Source organism: Ranitomeya imitator, chromosome 6 (genome assembly GCF_032444005.1).
Source record: "Ranitomeya imitator isolate aRanImi1 chromosome 6, aRanImi1.pri, whole genome shotgun sequence".
NCBI lineage: Eukaryota > Metazoa > Chordata > Amphibia > Anura > Dendrobatidae > Ranitomeya > Ranitomeya imitator.
Window position 1 is genome coordinate 307,549,029 of NC_091287.1, and position 23,685 is coordinate 307,572,713.

Genomic DNA, 23,685 nt, shown 5'->3' on the forward strand with positions numbered 1-23,685 from the left:
ATGCTGTTCGGATTCTCTGGTACTGCCAGCGAGAGCGAGTGGTCAAGTGACAGCAAGTATGAGATTTACATGCCTCTAGTCACATTCCGACTAGACTAGACGAGCTCGGCTTCACTGAGTACCAGTCAATTGAGTGAGGCTAAGCACGTCTAGTTGGAATGTGGCCAGAAATATACAAATCACATACTTGCCTCACTCAGTACCAGTCAATTGAGTGAGGCTAAGCACGTCTGGTTGGAATGTGGCCAGAAGTATACAAATCACATACTTGCCTCACTCAGAACCAGTCAATTGAGTGAGGCTAAGCACGTCTAGTTGGAATGTGGCCAGAAGTATACAAATCACATACTTGCCTCACTCAGAACCAGTCAATTGAGTGAGGCTAAGCACGTCTAGTTGGAATGTGGCCAGAAGTATACAAATCACATACTTGCCTCACTCAGTACCAGTCAATTGAGTGAGGCTAAGCACGTCTAGTTGGAATGTGGCCAGAAGTATACAAATCACATACTTGCCTCACTCAGTACCAGTCAATTGAGTGAGGCCAAGTACATCTAGTTGGAATGTAGCCAGAAGTATACAAATCACATACTTGCGGTAACATGATCTCCCGCTTGCCAGCATTACCAGAGAATCCTGACAGCATGTGTCACACGTGCTGTAATGAGTCGTAAATCTGTAGTCCGAGTGGCTGCAGATTTTTATCAGAAGACCAGACAATCAATTTAAAAGAGCCTGTCAGCTTGCCCATTTAAAAAAAAATAAAAAATTACATTCCCATTAAACTAGCAATTTTAGGGTATGTTCTTTTTTTAGAGCTCTGCATTGTGCAGTTTCTTAAATATTTCTCCTAGAAATATATTAATAAACTGATATCTAGATATTAGCCATTTGGGATGTGTCCCTACCCACTCTGATACAGTTTAATCAGTACTCACAGTATCAGACTGTCAATACTACAGACTGCAGACACAATAATTTTCTAAGGAAATTGGTAACATCCCGTTGTCAATTTTTTGTTACATTTCTAGAAGATTAACAGCTTAATGCAGAGCTAGCTGTAGAATTGTTATTTTACATGGAGTGTATATAATTACTTTAATAGGCATGTCAGGAGAGATGACAGGTCCTCTTTAGGGCTATCACTACCAATGATGAAACGGGGTAAGATTGAAGCTCAAGTCACTGATCAGCGGCACATTATGACCACCGATCGGTAAACGTTTACCGATTGTTGCTCGTTTGATTGCCTGTTTAAACAGGCAGACCAAAGTCAACAATGCGTGCTGAGCAACCTATACTAGATCTCTCAGTGCGCATAGGCTGCCATTGTTTTTGCAATTTCGAGCCGTGTTTACACAGTACGACGCACCGCCAATAGCAATGAACTTTTTATGGTGCACAAAAGATCATTTCACTTGAAGAATGAGTGTTTCGCTCATTCATTGAGTGATTGGTAGCCTGTTTACATGGCAAGATAATCATGAAGTGAGCATTTTTAACAATGCTTATTCACGTTTATCTTACAGTGTAAATGCCTCTTACCTCTATGTTAATTTTCAGTTCGGACCAGCTGCTTTGCTGTGCTGCTGGTCCAAACTGTGTGTTCTCCGATGCTTCAAGCAGAAACCGCTTTGAGCCTGCATCTTGGGAAGAGCACACTTAGGCTAAAGCTAGCTGCATTCACCTATCTAGCAGCTTCAGAGCAGTGATTAGAAGCTCTAAAGAAAAGAGCTTGTAAGCACTGCACCCTTTGCCTTGAAAACTGTCCGCCACAGATGAAGAATAGAGGCGGTCACTCAGTAACATATGCATTGAGCAGGAAACTATACAGTGAAAATCTGTGGCTAGACCTCAAAAAAGCAGTGCATGCAAGACGACCCAGGAATCTCACCGAACTGGAAGCATTTTCCAAGGAAGAATGGACGAAAATCCTACAAACAAGAATTGAAAGCTCTTGGCTGGCTACAAAAAGGGTTTATAACCTGTGATACTTTAAAAAGGGGTGCTACTAGGTGGTAAACATGCAGGATGCCCACACTTTATCATAGGCCCATTTTCTAATTTTTAAAATATAAAAGATTAAAAATTGTATTTTTCTTGCCTAAATTATAAGTGAAATGTGTTTTTAACTTCAACTTAAGGGTTTTAGAGATCATTTAATCTTCAACTTGCTTAACTGTTCACATTAATAGTAATTTTGACCAGGGGTGCCAAAGCTGTACAATTAAAAAAAAAAACCAAAAAAAAACCCCTCAGTTATCGGCAATGAAGAGGATTTTTAATAACGATTAAATTGCGAAGTTGCCTGTTTTTACAAGCTCCTGGCAATTTTACCCATTTATGAAGAAGAGACAATCACTTTATAGGGCTTCCAAAGAAAGTAAAAAAAAATTGTCTAAAGGGAGCGATTGGTATAAAATAACAAAACAAAAAAAAAAACACCACTAAAAATCCCCAGCCTCTGGAGCATCACCAGTGAGATATACTGTTTTTTGTTAACTAGGCTGGCTTCTGCATCCAATCAGTGGCCTCAGTGAAGTACGATACATTGACTACAGCCTTCATGTGGGCATAGTCTATTATTGTGGCAGCCAAGTAAACAAAACACAGTGGGGACCATGATATCCTCCTTAGAGATCTTGGGCTATAACCAGTAAGTACTATTTTGATGGCTAGAAAGAAGAAAAAATGGATGGCACTGAGATAAATGTAATGAGTTACTTACTGGTATGGAGGGGTACACTCACTATTTTGATGGCTCGGTGGCTTTTAAACCATAATTTTGGCATGTAACTGCATTTTTGCAATTAGGCTTTGTACTCAGATTTGCTCAGTTTGCTCTTTTTGAAAGAAGTTGTCTGGACATCTCATATTGATGACCTCATGATCGGTCATCAACATCCTGCTTGTTGTAAACAGATTTATCATGGTTGGCAGGTGCTCAGTCGTTAAAGGGAACCTGTCACCCCGTTTTTTGAGATTGAGATATAAATACTGTTAAATAGGGCCTGCGCTGTGTGTTACTATAGTGTATGTAGTGTACCCCGATTCCCCACCTATGCTGAGAAATACATTACCAAAGTCGCCGTTTTCGCCTGTCAATCAGGCTGGTCAGGTCGGGTGGGCGTGGTGACATCGCTCTTTTCTTCCCCAGCTTTCCGTTGGTGGCGTAGTGGTGTGCGCATGTCCAGAGTTCCGAATCCCCTGCGCGCACGTGAAGCAAAAGCGCGTGTTCTGCGCTATTGCCCCTGTCATCGGTGGGGGCGGCCATCTTCCTGGGGCCGCGCGTGCGCAGATCGAGTGCTCTGCTGCACGGGGCTTCAGGAAAATGGCCGCGGGATGCCGCGCGTGCGCATTAGAGATCGCGGCGGCCATTTTCCCAAAGCCGAGATGCAACAGTTAACAGTCATGAGCAAAAAGAAAATGAAAAATTGAGTTTCTCGAGCCAGATTGCTTAGTGTGCAGGAAATAAGTGGCCCCTCTGAAAGATAGAATTCAGTGTTTTTAATGCTACATTCACTAGCATGATTCTAGCGTTTGCCCATGTCTAGTTCCTTTTCATATGTAATAAACTCTACTGTATATATTGTTGGCCATAGATGCATACTATAGTGTCATAGGATGTTTACATCAATCATTCCTTGACTTCACTTTGCTAATTAGCAAAGGAAAAAATATAGTAGTTATCCGATTATTTAAAATTTAGTAGAATGCTATGGGTGTTGACCTGGGATCCTTGACAATCGGCTCATTCAAGTGGCTGCCGAAAGCACTGCATATCTCTTGTTTGCCAGACACTACTCTGTATTTTTAGTAGTGGCTGTCCTATTAACTTGAATGGGACAAAGATGTGTAAACTGGAAAACCAAGTACAGCCATTACTACAAATACTGAGCAGTTTCCTAGTCCCCTTCAAACCTTAATCTAACATTGAAGGCCTATATTATGGATACACGGTCAATCTAGAATGGATTGGTGCTTTAAAGAGGACGTTCACCAAATTCATGTTAACTTGGATACACCATGTAATAGTGGCTGCACACTGCAATAGAAAGGTTTTATTTATTTTTTTTGTTGTGTGCAGAAATATTAGCAATCAAAAGTATTTGGCACTCAATGAGTTAACTTTTTAAGTTCAGTTGGGTCTTTTTTTTGCTGGTGGCATTTATGTTGCTCCTGTATGAAACTGACCAATCATTTGCAGGCAGCAAAATAGAAGTGTAGAAGGACCTGTGATGATGTCATCAGGGTCACATGATCAGAGTCCACATGTCCTGCCAGCCACAGTGTGCTGCCTAAATAAGCATAGAAGATAATGGCACCACACTTCTGTGGCATGTAATATATCTTTAGTGTTTATTTAGGCTGGACACTTCAGCTAGCAGGACATGTGGACTCGGGTCATGTTACCCTGATGATGTCACAGGTCCTTCTGCACTTCTGTGTGGCTGCCTACTTATGATTGGTCAGCACCATACAGTAGAAAGAAATACACCCCCTCAGTAAAAACTAATAACACCTACTTGGACTTAAGTTTTCATTTGCCTTGACATTTCATGCTGTTAACTCATTTATTTAAATAAATATATAGTTATTTTATTCCACTGTGCAGCCATTATTGTATTGTCTTGTTCAACATGACAAATTTGTTGAACGGTTCTTTTAATGCTTCTACTGAAATGCTTCAGACAAATGTTGTGCTACACTAAAACCTAGACATTGTTTCCTCTATAACAGTCTGTTATGTCTTGTTTGTTCCAGTCCTTATAAAAGCAGCCATTAATGATCTCATCTGCTGGAGTTAATTAAGCTTATTGTGTTTGGGCTGTGACAAAATACATTTTTTTCCTAGGAAGTGTTCATCAAAACTAGCATTGCACAGACACATGGGAGTACATGCTGGAGAAAAGCCATTTCATTGCTCGCACTGTGAATACAAGACCAGACTAAAAGCTTCACTAACACAGCACATGAGGGTCCATACAGGTAAGAGTCATCTGACCAGTTAGAATAGTTAATAGATGGTCTATTTATTACTAACCACATTTAAAGGTAACCAGTCAGCACAGTAACCTACAGACAGTGCCAGGTCGGTGCCGTTATACTAATTAAAATGATACATTGGTTAATGAAATCCATCTTGTGGTTGTTTTTTAATCTTTATTTTCAGTTTTGAGTTAATGATATGCCTGTGCTCTGGAGCGGCTTGTGGGGGGGTCTTCATGTGGTGCTCTGATTAGGTATTCATAATGCAGACTGCTGACAGATCACTGATCCCTCGGTGACCTGCCCCCTAATTTACAATTAAGAGACTTTATTCTAGGTGTGTGTTTTCTTTTTTTTTGTTATAATATCACTATGGGGTTATTAATGGGGGCATCTTATAGACGCCTCTCCATTACTAATTTCTGGGCTTGATGTCATCTGACAATACAAAGGTGACATCAACCCCACTAACTATCACCCCACTTGACACCTCACCAGGGCTAGTGGGAAGAGCGGGGCTAAGTGCCAGAATTGGATCTTATGGATGCGCCTTTTCTGGGATGGCTGGGAGCTGATGTTTTTAGTCTGGAACAAGGCCAATATCCATGGCACCTTCATGGCATATTAACCCCTTTCCGACATCGAGCATAAATTTACGCCGATGTCGGACGCCCTTCCTTTGATGTGGGCCCTGGCGGTGAGCCCACATTTTCCCGGTACATGTCAGGTGTTTTGAACAGCTGACATGTGCCTGTAATAGCCACTGGTGTAATCACGATTCACCTGCGGCTATTAACCCATTAAATGCCGCTGTCAAACTCTGGCAGCGGCACTTAACATGCGCTTCCAGCAATCGCGCCGGAAATCTGCCCACCGGTGACCCCCATCACGTGATCTCGGGTCACCAGTGGGATGGCATGACAACCAGAGCTCTCCTGGAGACCCCTATGGTTGTCAGTGCTGGATTGCTGTGAGCGCCACCTGGTGGTCGGAGCTCATAGCAAGTCAACAATTCTGCTACATACAGGTGATCTGATCATTGCCTGTATGTAGCAGAGCCGATCTGGTTATGGCAGCTTCTAGTCTCCCATGGATCATTGAAAAATTGAGAATCATAATGGCAGGTCAGTTTTAGCATTTAGTGAACCAAAAAAAAAATGGAAAACAAAAAATAAGTGTGGGATTGCACTTTTTTTTTGCAATTTCACTGCACTTGGAATTTTTTTCCCATTTTCGAGTACAGGACATGGTAAAACCAATGGTGTCTTTCAAAAGAAGAATTCATCCCACAAAAAAACAGCCCTCACATGGCTATTTTGACCAAAAAATAAAAAAGTTATGGCTCTAGGAAGAAGAGGAGCAAAAATTGAAAATGCAACACTAAAAATACCTCTGGTCATTAAGGGGTTAATATCGGCCTGCAGCTGTCTGCCTAGCCTTTGCTGGTTATTAAATATAGGGGGACCCTTCTTCATTTTTTGAGGGGGATCCCCCAATTTAATTACCAGTAGATGCTAAGTATAGAGCTGTGAGCTGATGTTAATAGGCTGGGAAGTTCCATGGGTATTACCCCCTTCCCAGGCTCTAAAAATCTGCCCCCCGCTGTCTGCATTCTTTCTGCTGGTGATGAAAATGATGCAGGAGCACACGTCATTTTTTCAGAAAAATAATCATCTACTCTATACATGTACAGTAAGCTGCACACACACACTGTACTAATTATATATGTGTAAAAGTGTATATTTTATTAAACCATGTCTAAACATTATTTAAAATGGGATGACATCATACAGAAAAGAAGCAGGCAAACATTGGGCAGAGGGATGCATCAGGTCCAACAATAATAATGAATACATAGAGAACAACAATAAGGTCCCTTCATAAATAAATGAATAAATCAATAAAAGCACAGTGCTTAAAGCAGATGCATAGTAATGCACCCCTTCTGAGGAAGAGATTCTCGAAACGCGCGTCAGGGGGTACGTTTTGGCTGTCTGGACTTTGGGTAATTATATGTGTTTTTCAGCCAATACTTATCATGTACTTTTTTAATATGTTTCTATGTTTGGCCATGATGTGCGGAGAAATGTTTCTTCCTAAGTAAAATCTCTCTTACTATGCATTGCAATATATCATTTAAATAACTTCACCCAGTCCTGCAGGATGTGTTTGGTCCTTATTCACATGAATTTTTGCACATGATCTGCTTTAAGCACTGTGCTTTTATTGATTTATTGATTGATTTATGAAGGGACCTTATTGTTGTTCTCTTTGTATTCATTATTATTGTTGGACCTGATGCATCCCTCTGCCCAATGTTTGCCTGCTTCTTTTCTGTATGATGTCATCCCATTTTAAATATTTTTTAGACATGGTTTAATAAAATATACACTTTTATATGAATTTATTGGAGGACTTCTTTTTTGTAGGTTTTCTTGATTGCCACGATTCTCCGTGTTCACAGTGAAGGGCACTTTTTGTGTTTTTAATTATATATGTGACTGACATCTTTATATATCTATTCTATGTGTATATATTTATTCTATCCTATTTTGTTGGGTCACGCAGTGATTTTATGGTACACAGCAGTAGAAATGTCAGGTTTACAAGAACATGGGTGCGTAAATCTCCGACGGCACTTTTTTTTTTTTCTTGCACCCATTGACTTGCATTGACGAGTTTCATCCAATATACAAGGACAATCGCAGCATGCTACAATTTTATATTCTTGGTGTGTTTGTGCATTTATTTAACTCTTTACTTACAGTTTTAGTAATAAAGGTGTCTGGCTGACACCTGTTCATTATTAAACCTAGGGCTTGGTGTCAGTGGTAGCTGCTGCCACCATTCTCTAATCCAGGGGTGGGAAAATAATTTTCCCAAGGGGCCACATGAGAGATTGTGACTGTTGTAGAGGGCCGAACCAATAGGCTGAAATTAATTCTACTCAATATTAATATCAATATATTTTATAATTGCTGTATTTATGGACTATAAGACGCACTTTTTTCCTCAAATTTTTTTAGTGAAAATGGGGGTGTTTTTATAGTCGGCAGCAGGAGTCGGGCGATTCTGCGGCGGTCTTGGTCCGACAATCACACTCCCTTCCCAGGCTGGTTCGGCGGTGGTGCAGGGGGCTCTGCCGGCATTTTGTGAAAGCCAAAAGGCCCCGCATATGCATTGTTGCGATGCAGTGGCCTCCGGGAAAATGGCCGCCGGGGGTGGTGCATTCTCAGATTGTGATCTTGACAACGAGTTCTCAATCTGCTGCGATGCGGTGGCCTTTGGGAAAATGGCCGTGAGATCTCGGGATTAGATCTCGTTGCCAAGATCTCAACCTGAGTATGTGCCGCCCCCAGCGGCCATTTTCCCAGAGGCCACCGCATTGCAGCAACGGATGTGTGAGGGCCTCCGGGCTTTCACAAAATGCCGGAGGAGCCCCCGTACCACAAAGCACCACCGCTGAACCTGCCACACCAGCCTGGGATGGGATTTCCTGGAGGCCACCGCACCAGCCTGGGACCGCTGAACACCCCTGTAACCACGCTCCACCAGCACTGCCAATCCTCTCTCCCCCCGGTAAGCTGAATTCAGACTGTAAGACGAACCCCTATTTGACACCTTTTTTTCTCCCCCTATTTTCTTTCTGAAAATTTGGGCAGCGTCTTATGGTTGGGTGCATCTTATAGTCTGAACAATACGGTATTATATTATTGATAATTATGTTAATATTAATTGTATCACTTAATATTGTGCAGAATTAAGTACGCTGACAATCCCCTATATAGCGTTTGAACCTGAGTACGTCCCTTCATTATATCGTATGAACCCCCAATATACTGTAAGATCCCCACACAGCCTCCCTCATATGCGGCATGAGCCCCCAACACAGCCTCCCCCATATGCGGCATGAGCCCCACACAGCCTCCCCCATATGCGGCATGAGCCCCACACAGCCTCCCCCATATGCGGCATAAGCCCCACACAGCCTCCCCCATATGCGGCGTGAGCAACACCCCGCCTCCCCCATATGTGGCATAGGCCCCACACAGCCTATCCCATATGCGGCATGAGCCCCACACAGCCTCCCCCATATGCGGCATGAGCCCCACACAGCTTCCCCCATATGCGGCATAAGCCCCACACAGCCTCCCCCATATGCGGCATAAGCCCCACACAGCCTCCCCCATATGCGGCGTGAGCAACACCCCGCCTCCCCCATATGCGGCATAAGCCCCACACAGCCTATCCCATATGCAGCATGAGCCCCACACAGCCTCCCCATATGCGGCATGAGCCCCACACAGCCTCCCCATATGCGGCATGAGTCCCACACTGCCACCCCCCTATGCGGCATGAGCCCCATACGGCCTCCACCATATGCAGCATGAGCCCCACACGGCCTCCATATGCGACATGAGCCCCCACACAGCCTCCCCCCATATGCGGCATGAGCCCCAGAGCCTCCCTGTATACAGCATGAGCCCCAGAGCCTCCCTGTATACAGCATGAGCCCCAGAGCCTCCCTGTATACAGCCTCCCCCATATGCGGCATGAGCCCCACACAGCTTCCCCCATATGCGGCATAAGCCCCACACAGCCTCCCCCATATGCGGCATAAGCCCCACACAGCCTCCCCCATATGCGGCGTGAGCAACACCCCGCCTCCCCCATATGCGGCATAAGCCCCACACAGCCTATCCCATATGCAGCATGAGCCCCACACAGCCTCCCCATATGCGGCATGAGCCCCACACAGCCTCCCCATATGCGGCATGAGTCCCACACTGCCACCCCCCTATGCGGCATGAGCCCCATACGGCCTCCACCATATGCAGCATGAGCCCCACACGGCCTCCATATGCGGCATGAGCCCCCACACAGCCTCCCCCCATATGCGGCATGAGCCCCAGAGCCTCCCTGTATACAGCATGAGCCCCAGAGCCTCCCTGTATACAGCATGAGCCCCAGAGCCTCCCTGTATACAGCATGAGCCCCAGAGCCTCCCTGAATACAGCATGAGCCCCACACAGCCTTCCTATATGCACTGCATGAGCCCCACACAGCCTCTCTATATATACTGCATGAGCCCCACACAGCCTCCCTATGTACACTGTGTGAGCCCCACACAGCCTCCCCCATATGCGGCATGAGCCCCACACAGTCTCCCCCATATGCGGCATGAGCCCCACACAGCCTCCCCCATATGCAGCATGGGCCCCACACAGCCTCCCCCATATGCGGCATGAGCCCCAGAGCCTCCCTGTATACAGCATGAGCCCCACACAGCCTTCCTATATACACTGCAGGAGCCCCACACAGCCTCTCTATATATACTGCATGAGCCACACACAGCCTCCCTATACACTGCATGAGCCCCACACAGCCTCCCTATATATACTGCATTAGCCCCACACAGCCTCCCTATATATACAGCATGAGCCACACACAGCCTCCCTATACACTGCATGAGCCCCACACAGCCTCCTTATATATACTACATGAGCCCCACACAGCCTCCCCATATACTGCATGAGCCCCACACAGCCTCCCTATATATATACTGCATGAGCCCCACACAGCTTCCCTATATATACTGCATGAGCCCCACACAGCCTCCCTATACACTGCATGAGCCCCACACAGCCTCCTTATATATACTACATGAGCCCCACACAGCCTCCCTATACACTGCATGAGCCCCACACAGCCTCCTTATATATACTACATGAGCCCCACACAGCCTCCCCATATACTGCATGAGCCCCACACAGCCTCCCTATATATATACTGCATGAGCCCCACACAGCCTCCCTATATATACTGCATTAGCCCCACACAGCCTCCCTATATATACAGCATGAGCCACACACAGCCTCCCTATACACTGCATGAGCCCCACACAGCCTCCTTATATATACTACATGAGCCCCACACAGCCTCCCCATATACTGCATGAGCCCCACACAGCCTCCCTATATATATACTGCATGAGCCCCACACAGCTTCCCTATATACACTGCATGAGCCACACACAGCCTCCCTATACACTGCATGAGCCCCACACAGCCTCCCCATATACTGCATGAGCCACACACAGTCTCCCCATATACTGCATGAGCCCCACACAGCCTCCCTATATACACTGCATGAGCCACACACAGCCTCCCTATACACTGCATGAGCCCCACAAATGCCTCCCTATATATACTGCATGAGCCCCACACAGCCTCTCTATATATACTGGATGAGCCCCACACAGCCTCTCTATATATACTGGACGAGCCCCACACAGCCTCCCTATACACTGCATGAGCCCCACACAGCCTCCCTATATATACTGCATGAGCCCCACACAGCCTCCCTATATATATGGCATGAGCCCCGCACAGCCTCCCTATATACATTGCATGAGCCCCACACAGCCTCCCTATATACTATATGAGCCCCACAAAGCCTCCGTATATACATTGCATGAGCCCCACATAGCCTCCCTATATACTATATGAGCCCCACAAAGCCTCCCTATGTTCTCCACGACACCCCCATAGCATCCCGTTCACATGAAAAAAAGAACACCACATACTCACCTCGGTCCTGTTCCCCGGCGCTCTGTTTCTCTCCCTGCCTCTGGTGCGCTGACTCTGCAGTACACAGCGGACATGTTGATGTGACGTCATCGCGTCAGCTATTTCACATGCTGATTGGTGGAGAAAGTGGCCGGAGGCCCCTCCTCCACCAATGTAGTCAGCACCTATGGGGACAGCGACCCGGCGGGCACGGTGTGGGCCTCTGGTTTCCAGCCCCACGGCTTTTTCGGTCCGCGGGCGGGATTGAGACAGCCAGAGGGCCGGATGTTGCCCGGGGGCCGCTCTTTGCCCAGGTCTGCTCTAATCCCATTACCAATGCGACTGCACCAGGGCATGGGAAAGAGCCCAGGCTAAGTGCCAGAATTGGTACTTCAAATATAAAGTGCCATTTCTGGGGCAGCTGAGGGCTGATATTTTTAGCCTGGGATGGGGCAAATAAGTATGAAAAAAGAAGGTGTTGAACAAGGAAATTACACCACAAAACTTTTTTGTTTTCAAATATCTTAATTTAACCCCAAAAAGGATTAATTGCTGTACAAAAACGCACCAAGAACTTGCAGTGTTTCAACTGCGTTTTTGCTGCCAACAAATTCCAAGAGATGCAGAAACGTTGCAGAAATTTCTGCAATCAAATATTCAAAGTGCGCCCATACCCTTACCATACGACGAACGCCATAAAATGAAACCCAAACAACAATGGTGAAATTGCATTTCTTTCACCTTTTTTTCCCATTCTTCAAACACTTGCGTTTTTTACCTGCGGATTTTCAACATCTAATGCAAGCCTATGGGGAAAATCTGCACATAAAATTTTATATTTGGAACTTGCACCACAGGTCGGTTTAGGCTACTTTCACACTTGCATTTTTTTTAATCCGTCACTATCCGTTGTTTTTTGTGAATGTAGGATCCTGCAAAAAAAATTGCAGGATCTGCATTTTCCCATAGACTTGTTTAGCGACGGATTATGACGGATGGCCATCCGTTTCATCCGGCGTGCACCGGATCCGTCGTAAAATAGCAGTCCATCGTGCAGAGAAAACTTCATAGGAACGTTTTTTGTGCACGTTGTAAAATCGGTCAGCGACGCATCCTGCGCTGCCCGTCGGCGGCTACAATGGAAGCCTATGGACGCAGGATCCGTCGCTGACCACCACACACAGAAATCCAGTGACGGATCCAGTTTTTCCCTTCTGAGAGTGCCCGGAAGGATTTTTCAAGCCCGGGAAAAACTCACACACTGTCTGTCTCTCTCTCTCAACGCACACGTTTTTCACTATTTTCATGACATCCGTCGATACGTCATTTCACTGCACGACGACGGAAACCAGAAAACGCAAGTGAGAAAGTAGCTTTACACTGAGTAAAATAAATCCCATCCACTTTGCTTGAACCGTAAGGCCTCTTTCACACTTCCGTCTTTTACTTCCCGTCATAATCCGTTGAGTTTTGAAAAAACAGGATCCTGCAATTTTTTCTGCAGGATCCAGTTTTTTCCCATAGACATGTATTAGTGACGGATGGCCATCCGTTTGATCCGTCGTGCACTGGATCCATTGGAAAGTAACTGTCTGTCAGGAGGAGAAAACGTTCAGAGGAGCGTTTTTTCTGCACGTCGGAAAATTGCTCAACGATGGGTCCTGCGCTGTCTGTCGTCGGCTATAATGGAAGCCTATGGACGCAGGATCCGTCGCTGACCGTCAAAAGAAGGAATCCAGCGATGTATCCCCTTTTCTCATTCTGAGCATGCCCGGAAGGATTTTCTAGTCCAGGAACAAAATTAAAAACTCTCTTTCTCTCTATTTCTTTCTCTCTCTCTCCTCTCCAGAATATTATACCTGAAAATGCAGGCAGGAACTCCTTCGACGCATCCGCCATAACACTCCATAATAATAATAATAATAATCTTTATTTATATAGCGCCAACATATTCTGCAGCGCTTTACAGTTTAACAGTTTCAAACACAAGCAGTAACAACGTTAGCAATACAATAATTAAAGCGAAATAAAACAACCCTGCTCGTGAGAGCTTACAATCTACAATGAGGTGGGGGAGATACAAAGTCCAGGTGTGTATTTACAGTGATGTATTTACAATGATGGTCCAGCCATCTTCAGGGGGAGGGGGATAGATGGAGATAGTGAATGGGCTACACACTCACAAACATAAAATGACTTTGATTACTGAATGTGATAGGCCGCTCTGAACAAATGTGTTTTGAGCGAGCACCTAAAACTATGCAAATTGTGGATGGTCCTAATATCTTGGGGTAGAGCATTCCAGAGGATTGGTGCAGCACAGGAGAAGTCTTGGAGTCTGGGGTGGGAGGTACGGATTAGTGCAGAGGTTAGTCGAAAGTCATTTGCAGAGCGCAGAGGTCGGTTAGGCCGATAGACAGAAATGAGGGAGGAGATGTATGGGGGTGCCGCACTGTGGAGAGCTTTGTGGGTGAGAACAAGTACTTTGAATTGTATCCTGTAATGAATGGGCAGCCAGTGTAACAACTGGCGAAGAGCGGACGAGTCCGAGTAACGATTAGCCAGATGGACGACCCTGGCTGCTGGATTAAGGATAGACTGGAGAGGGGAAAGTCGAGTAAGGGGGAGGCCAATTGGTAGAGCATTACAGTAGTCCAGGCGGGAGTGGATCAGGGCACAGTGAGGGTTTTTGTTGTTTCCATGGTGAGAAAAGGGCGGATTTTAGAGATGTTCTTTAGGTGTAAGCGGCACGAGCGGGCAAGAGATTGTATATGGGAGGTGAAGGAGAGATCAGAGTCAAACATAACACCCAGACAGCGCGCCTGCTGCCGGGGTGTTATTATGGTGCCACCCATGTAGAGGGAAATGTCAGATTTAGGGAAGTTAGTAGATGGCGGGAGCAGAAGAAGTTCAGTTTTGGAGAGGTTGAGTTTCAGATAGAGAGCAGACATGATGTCAGAGACTGCTGATAGACAGTCAGTGATGTTCTGTAGTACAGCAGGAGTAAGGCCAGGGGATGATGTGTATAGTTGTGTGTCATCGGCATAAAGATGGTACTGAAAGCCAAATCTGCTGATGGTCTGTCCAATTGGGGCCGTGTAGAGAGAGAAGAGAAGGGGGCCAAGGACTGAGCCCTGAGGTACCCCGACAGTGAGAGGAAGAGGAGATGAAGTGGAGCCAGAGAACAGAACACTGAAGGAGCAGTCAGATAGATAGGAAGAGAGTCAGGAGAGAGCAGTGTCCTTAATGCCTGGTGACTGGAGCCTAGAGAGTAGGAGAGGGTGGTCAACAGTGTCGAAAGCTGCAGAAAGGTCGAGAAGAATGAGCAGAGAGTGGTCACCGTTACGTTTTGCTGTCAGAAGGTCACTTTAATGAGTGCAGTTTCTGTCGAATGTAGGGGGCGGAAACCGGACTGTGAAGCATCTAGGAGGGAGTGAGTGGAGAGGTAACGGGTAAGGCGGGAGTAGACCAGGCGCTCCAAGAGTTTAGAGATGAAGGGGAGATTGGAGACTAGTCTGTAGTTGTTTGTGCAGGATGCGTCGCACACGTTTTCCTGTACTTTCACAATGTACGTTGATACGTCGCTTCACTGCATTGCGACGCACTCGGACCGACGGAAGTGTGAAAAATGCCTAAGATGCTGCGTTTTTGATGCAGCAATATTTTGCAGTGTAAAAAACTCACAAAAAATTAATCGTGAGAGCACAGACATACATTTAATATTACTGGGAAGCAGGGGTTGTACAACTGGCATGTAGGATCAGGGAGAGTTGATGAGGATGTAACAGGTAAAGTAGTGAAGTTAAGGTTATAGTTAATGGGAACATATCACCAGGTTTGTCCCATATGAGATAAAGCCAGTACTTTTCAGCCCTGATATACAGCATTCTAATATGCTGTATATATATCCCCAATCTGACCTGCAAGACAAGAAAAATATCTATTATTATATTCACCTATGGGGCGGTCCGGACCGATGGGCGTCCCTGAGCTTGGTCCATCGCCTCCTCTTTTCTTGTGATGCTGTCCTCCTTCTGTGCTTCGTGTGGATGACGTGTGCTACGTCATCCACACAGCGTGCCGGCATCGCGATCCTGCGCATGCATACTTCTCTGCCCTGATGTGGGCAGAGTAAAGTATTGCAGTGCGCATGCAACAGGGCCCTTTGGCTTTTTCAGGCATATGCTCACTGCAGTACTTTGCGGTGCCCTCGATAGGGCTGGAGCATGATGCCTGGGACACTGTGGATGACGTAAAACGCCTCATTTACATGAAGCACAGAAGGAGGACTGCATCGCAAGAAGAGAGGAGGCACAGGACCATGACCGCAACGCACACCAGACCCAACGACCGTCCACGCAGGTAAGTATTATAAAAGATATTTTTCTTGTCTTGCAGGCCGGATTGGGGACATAGTTTATACTGAACATTAGAATGCTGTATATCAGAGCTGAACGGTTCTGGCCTTACTTCATATGGTACAAACCTGGTTGTAGGTTCCCTTTAATCACATGCATCTCAACAAAATTTTGGGTGACATTCATTAAATCATAGAAAGCTAGAGTTGGAAGGGACCTCCAAAGTCATCATGTCCAACCCCCTGCTCAATGCAAGATTCATTAACCCCTTTACCCCCAAGGGTGGTTTGCATGTTAATAACCGGGCCAATTTTTACAATTCTGACCACTGTCCCTTTATGAGACTATAACTCTGGAACGCTTCATCGGATCCCAGTGATTCTGACATTGTTTTCTCGTGACATATTGTACTTCATGATAGTGGTAAAAATTCTTTTATAGTACCTGCGTTTATTTGTGAAAAGAATGGAAATTTGGCGAAAATTATGAAAATTTCGCAATTTTCCAACTTTGAATTTTTATGCAATTAAATCACAGAGATATGTCACACAAAATACTTAATAAGTAACATTTCCCACATGTCTACTTTACATCAGCACAATTTTGGAACCAAAATTTTTTCTTGTTAGGGAGTTATAAGGGTTAAAAGTTGACCAGCAATTTCTCATTTTTACAACACCATTTTTTTTAGGGACCACATCTCCTTTGAAGTCATTTTGAGGGGTCTATATGATAGAAAATACCCAAGTGTGACACCATTCTAAAAACTGCACCCCTCAAGGTGCTCAAAACCATATTCAAGAAGTTTATTAACCCTTCTGGTGCTTTACAGGAATTTTTGGAATGTTTAAATAAAAATGAACATTTAACTCTTTTTCACAAAAAATTTACTTCAGCTCCAATTTGTTTTATTTTACCAAGGGTAACAGGAGAAAATGGACCGCAAAAGTTGTTGTACAATTTGTCCTGAGTACACGGATACCCCATATGTGGGAGTAAACCACTGTTTCGGCGCATGGGAGAGCTCGGAAGGGAAGGAGCGCCGTTTGACTTTTCAATGCAAAATTGACAGGAATTGAGATGGGACGCCATGTTGCGTTTGGAGAGCCCCTGATGTGCCTAAACATTGAAACCCCCCACAAGTGACACCATTTTGGAAAGTAGACCCCCTAAGGAACTTATCTAGATGTGTTTTGAGCCCTCTGACCCACCTAGGGCTTCACAGAAGTTTATAATACAGAGCCGTAAAAATAAAACAAAAATTTTTTCCCACAAAAATTATTTTTTTAGCCCCCAGTTTTGTATTTTCCCGAGGGTAACAGGAGAAATTGGACCCCAAAATTTGTTGCCCAATTTGTCCTGAGTGCGATGATACACCATATGTGTTGGGAACCACTGTTTGGGCGCATGGGAGGGCTCGGAAGGGAAGGAGCGCCATTTGGAATGCAGACTTAGATGGAATGGTCTGCAGGTGTCACATTGCGTTTGCAGAGCCCCTAATGTACCTAAACAGTAGAAACCCCCCACAAGTGACACCATTTTGGAAACTAGACCCCCTAAGGAACTCATCTAGATGTGTTGTGAGAGCTTTGAACCCCCAAGTGTTTCACTACAGTTTGTAACGCAGAGCCGTGAAAAAAAAAAAAAAACTTTCCCCAAAAATAATTTTTTAGCCCCCAGTTTTGTATTTTCCCGAGGGTAAGAGGAGAAATTCGACCGCAAAAGTTGTTGTCCAATTTGTCCTGAGTACGCTGATACCCCATATGTGGGGGGGAACCACCGTTTGGGCGCATGGGAGGGCTCGGAAGGGAAGGAGTGCCATTTGGAATGCAGACTTAGATGGAATGGTCCGCAGGCGTCACATTGCGTTTGCAGAGCCCCTAATGTACCTAAACAGTAGAAACCCCCCACAAGTGACCCCATATTGGAAACTTGACCCCCCAGGGGACTTATCTAGATGTGTTGTGAGAACTTTGAACCCCCAAGTGTTTCACTACAGTTTATAACGCAGAGCCGTGAAAATAAAAAATCCTTTTTTTTTCCCACAAAAATTATTTTTTTAGCCCCCAGTTTTGTATTTTCCCAAGGGTAACAGGAGAAATTGGACCCCAAAAGTTGTCCTATTTGTCCTGAGTACGCTGATACTGCATATATTGGGGTAAACCCCTGTTTGGGCACACGGGAGAGCTCGGAAGGGAAGAAGCACTGTTTTACTTTTTCAACGCAGAATTGACTGGAATTGAGATCGGACGCCATGTCGCGTTTGGAGAGATCCTGAAGTGCCTAAACAGTGGAAACCCCCCAATTATAACTGAAACCCTAATCCAAACACACCCCTAACCTTAATCCCAACAGTAACCCTAACCACACCTCTAACCCTGACACACCCCTAACCCTAATCCCAACCCTATTCCCAACTGTAAATGTAATCTAAACCCTAACCGTAACTTTAGCCCCAACCCTAACCCTAACTTTAGCCCCAACCCTAACTGTAGCCTTAACCCTATCCCCAACCCTAGCCCTAACCCTAGCCCTAATGGGAAAATGGAAATAAATACATTTTTTTAATTTTTCCCTAACTAAGGGGGTGATGAAGGGGGTTTGATTTACTTTTATAGCGGGTTTTTTAGCAGATTTTTATTATTGGCAGCTGTCACACACTGAAAGACGCTTTTTATTGCAAAAAATATTTTTTGCGTTACCACATTTTGAGAGCCATAATTTTTCCGTATTTTGGTCCACAGAGTTATGTGAGGTCTTGTTTTTTGCGGGATGAGTTGACGTTTTTATTGGTAACATTTTCGGGCACGTGACATTTTTTGATCGCTTTTTATTCCGATTTTTGTGAGGCAGAATGACCAAAAACCAGCTATTCATGAATTTCTTTTGGGGAAGGCGATTATACCGTTCCGCGTTTGGTAAAATTGATAAAGCAGTTTTATTCTTCGGGTCAATACGATTACAACGACACCTCATTTATATAATTTTTTTATGTTTTGGCGCTTTTATACGATAAAAACTATTTTATAGAAAAAATAATTATTTTTTCATCGCTTTATTCTCAGGACTATAACTATTTTATTTTTTTGCTGATGATGCTGTATGGCGGCTCGTTTTTTGCGGGACAAGATGACATTTTCAGCGGTACCATGGTTATTTATATCTGTCTTTTTGATAGCGTGTTATTCCACTTTTTGTTCGGCGGTATGATAATAAAGCGTTGTTTTTTGCCTCATTTTTTTTCTTACGGTGTTTACTGAAGGGGTTAACTAGTGGGCCAGTTTTATAGGTTGGGTCGTTACGGACGCGGCGGTACTAAATATGTGTACTTTTATTGTTTTGTTTTTTTTATTTAGATAAAGAAATGTATTTATGGGAATATTTTTTTTTTTTCATTATTTAGGAATATTTTTTTTTATTTTTTTTTTACAAATTTGGAAATTTTTTTTTTTTACTTTTTTACTTTGCCCCAGGGGGGGAAATCACAGATCGGTGATCTGACAGTTTGCACAGCACTCTGTCAGATCACCGATCTGTCTCAGAGCACTGCAGGCTTCACAGTGCCTGCTCTGAGCAGGCTCTGTGAAGCCAACTCCCTCCCTGCAGGACCCGGATGCTGCGGCCATCTTGGATCCGGGCCTGCTACAGGGAGGGAGGTAGGGAGACCCTCGCAGCAACGCGATCACATCGCGTTGCTGCGGGGGGCTCAGGGAAGCCCGCAGGGAGCCCCCTCCCTGCGCGATGCTTCCCTGTACCGCCGGCACACCGCGATCATCTTTGTGCCAGGGGTTAATGTGCCGGAAGCGGTCCGTGACCGCTCCTGGCACATAGTGCCGGATGTCAGCTGCGATAGGCAGCTGACACCCAGCCGCGATCGGCCGCGCTCCCTCGTGAGCGCGGCCGTTCGCATATGACGTACGCCGTCGGTGGTCATAGGGGCCCACCCCACCTCAACGGGATAGTACGTCTAATGTCAGAAAGGATTTAAACCTTCTCAGACAGATATCTGTCCAGCCTCTGTTTGAAGACTTCCATTGAAGGAGAATTCACAACCTCTTGTGGCAGCTTGTTCCACTCATTGGTCACCCTAACTCTCACTGGCCTGTAATTTCCTGGCTCCCTTCTTTCATTTTTTTAAAGATGGGGACAATATTTGCTTCTGGGACTTCTCCTGTTTTCCAGGATTTTTCAAAGATTCCAGCTAGTGCTTCTGCAATTTCCTCAGCTAACCCTTTGAGTACCCTAACATATAATTAACCTGAACCAGGAGATTTAAATTAATTTAAATTAGCTGATTTAAATTAATTTAAATTAGCTAAGTGTTCTGTCACCATCTCTCTGTTTATAGATAGTGTGGCTACCTGTATTCTTTCGATAGCACCATGAAGATCCATTGATGTTGCAATTGCTTTCCCTGAGAACATTTTTGACTTTTCTTTGAATGTATTTTGAAGGCTTAAAGGAAAATTCTCATGTGGGAACAATTGTTAATTTTATAATAATATTTTAAAGTTTTAATGTTATTGTTTATGCCTTATTGCCTAGATTACCACCTACTGCTGCAGTTTAACAATGGTGGCTGAACTTGCACAGTGCTTACAGGCTCTTTCTAATAGAGCTTGTAAGCACAACTCTGAAACTGGCTAGATCGCTGGACTGTTCCACCTGCCAGGACTATGAAGGCTGCAGCCCATCTTTGACCACTGATGGGCTGCAGTGCTCATGTGACATAAGAGTTCCTTCACACAACATTATTTTCAGGCAGTCAAAAATAATGAGTTTTTAAGCACAAAATGCTTAGAGAAGTTGACGTTTTCTTGGCACTAACATGTTTTTGTTAACATTTCCTGAATTTTCTTTTTCTTTGCGTTTCCTGTAAATGTTTTGCACTTGTTTTTTTACAGCTTTTTTTTAGTCTTGTGTAAGAATATATTGGGGAGATTTTGTCACGTGTTTTCAAATCCAATCCATAAAGTGATGAATAAAATGTTAGCATTTTTTTAGGCAAAAAATGCTTAAAAAAAAAAGGTTGCCAAATGCTGAAAAAAAGCATCCAGATGTTTTTGTAGCATTCCCTTTGGCCGCTATTGTAAAGTTATAAAGTGGCTTTATAATGGAAAACACCGGAAGAATGTTTAGGTCACTTGTTTTGAAAAAAAAAAAAAATCCTTAGCTGTTCATACGCTATGTTGTTTTTCAATAGAAATGAATTAAATTGCCTTTTGAGCAATTTTTAGGTGTTTGCTGCAGTAACGCCGGAAATCAAGTTCATGCGTACATACCCTTACAATGTCACATGACCACTGGGAGACATATCACAGACATCGCTGAAACTGCGATGTTCAGATGAGTATGTTGGTTTTTTAAATTTTATATAGGCCACATTAGTATTTTAGAAGTGGTTGCCCAGTAGAAGACAACCCCTTTAAGCATTTTCTTGGCTTAAATTGAGTTTAATTATCATTTAATAATAATATAATAAATTATTTTATTGCATATTTTTGTAGGTGAAAAGCCCTTTAAATGTGAACTATGTTCCTATGCATCAATAGATGCTAGTTCTCTCCGTCGACACATCAGAACGCATACTCATGAGAAGCCTTACAAGTGTCAGCATTGTTCATACAGTTGGTAAGTTTATATGGTTATTCCTTACTCAAACAAGATGTCTGACAAGTACTATAAATTGAATTGTTTCATCCTGCATTTTGTCTTTTGGATCATATTCTATTTTCTTATTATTTATTTTTACCTGTAATTTTAGAAGACTAAGTAATAGTTTCTGCATTTGATGATAGACAAAGCGCAGTTATAGAGAATGAAGTAGGTGCTGCAAACTTTGTGATTTTAATGTGTCTTAAAGGATTACTGATACACTCTTTTTGTTTGCCATAGTGGTAGTTGGTGAATTCTTTGTTTGCTAGATAGAAAAAAATCCAAAAGAAAAAGATATGTACTGTGAAAATCAAAAAGATCAATTATCCTTTTCATCAGTAAATAGTAATTTAACGAGGACCTATCGCCTACTGGAAAACTTCATGAAGTAAAAGATGACCAAAATATAAAATCTTTTTGAACTATACATGATTAGTAAAACTAGAAAAATACTGTGAAATTTAGTGATGAAAATTTTGATATTTTAAGAATGGAAGACTGAAATTGACTCCCCACCAGTGATGGCCGAACCCGAACAGTAAAATTCGTGATCCGTACCACACAACTAGTGTCCGTGCACAGATTCTTAACACGGACTTCACTATTAAGTTCGTGTTACTGTTCAGGTTCATCAGCCCAAAAATTGGGTGTTTCACACACTGTCATCTGATCGTTGGTAAGTTCGTTACCACCAGTCAGAGCACTGCGGTTCTCACGCTGTCACACATGTGAAAGCATGTGAGCCAGCAGCTGTGACCGGCAATAAAAAGTTTATTGGCGGTCACAGGTGTTGCCTGATGAAAATACTACTCTCTTCATCGTACGCCCGCTCTCGCTGATATCCGCGAGAGCAGATGTACAATGAAGGGAGTTTTCGCCAACCAACACGTCTGCAGTAAATACATAATTTAAAAAAATGACATGGGGTCCCCTCTATTTTTGACAACCAGTGCAGGCAAAACAAAAAGCTGCAGGCTACAGTTCCCACGTATCAGCTTTATATTGCCTGGTTATTAAAAACTAGATGGTGGCCCGATTCTAACGCATCGTGTATTCTAGAATATGTATAGTAGTATATAGCACAGGCCACATAGTATATAGCACAGCCCACGCAGTATATACACAGCCCACGTAGTATATAACACAGCCCACATAGTATATAACACATCCCACGTAGTATATAACACAGCCCACGTAGTATAGAACACAGCCACGTAGTATATTGCCCAGCCATGCAGTATATTGCACAGCCACGTAGTATATAGCACAGCCCACATAGTATATAGCACAGAAAAGTAGTATATAACAGCCCACGTAGTATATAACACAGCCCACGTAGTATATAACACAGCCCACGTAGTATATTGCCCAGCTACGCAGTATATTGCACAGCCACATAGTATATAGCACAGCCACATAGTATATAGCACAGAGACGTAGTATATAACACAGGCCACGCAGTATATAACAGCCCACGTAGTATCTAACACAGCCCACGTAGTATATAGCAATGTGGGCACCATATCCCTGTTAAAAAAAGACGTAAAATAAAAAATAGTTATATACTCACCTTCCGTTGGCCCCCGGATTCAGCCCAGGCGTTTAGCGATGCTCCTCGTGACGCTCCGGTCCCAAGAATGCATTGCGGCAATAACGCGTGATTAAGTGGCTGTCTCGCGAGACCGCTACGTCTTCATCTCGCGAGACCGCTACGTGATGTCGAGTCATTGCCGCAGTGCATTCTTGGGACCGGAGCATCGCGAGAAGCGGGAAAGGTGCCGGAAGGTGAGAATGTAATGATTTTTTATTTTTTTTAATTTTTAACATTAGATCTTTTTACTATTGATGCTGCATAGGCAGCATCAATAGTAAAAAGTTGGTCACATAGGGTTAATAGCAGCATTAGCGGACTGCGTTACACCGTGTTATGTCGTGGTGTAACGCACTCCATGTAACGGACTGCTACAACCCTATGTGGCCGCTGACTGGAGGGGAGAATGGAGGGGGCACTGACAGGAGGGGAAATCAGCGACCCGGGATTTCCGCGACAGACGGAAGTTAGAAACAGACTGAAGTACCCCTTAGGCAATTATATATATAGATAGAGGAGTCCC

At 44.1% G+C, this 23,685-nt stretch overlaps 1 protein-coding gene across 1 annotated transcript in view; it reads left to right on the forward strand.

The window, feature by feature from the left end:
- LOC138642518 (gastrula zinc finger protein XlCGF26.1-like) overlaps window positions 1-23,685 on the forward strand; it is a 103,467-nt gene that overhangs the window by 66,199 nt on the left and 13,583 nt on the right. The window contains exons 5-6 of the mRNA XM_069730723.1: window positions 4,856-4,989; window positions 21,424-21,547. Of these exons, the coding sequence (XP_069586824.1) occupies window positions 4,856-4,989; window positions 21,424-21,547 (258 nt within the window). The remainder of the gene's footprint in view (window positions 1-4,855; window positions 4,990-21,423; window positions 21,548-23,685) is intronic.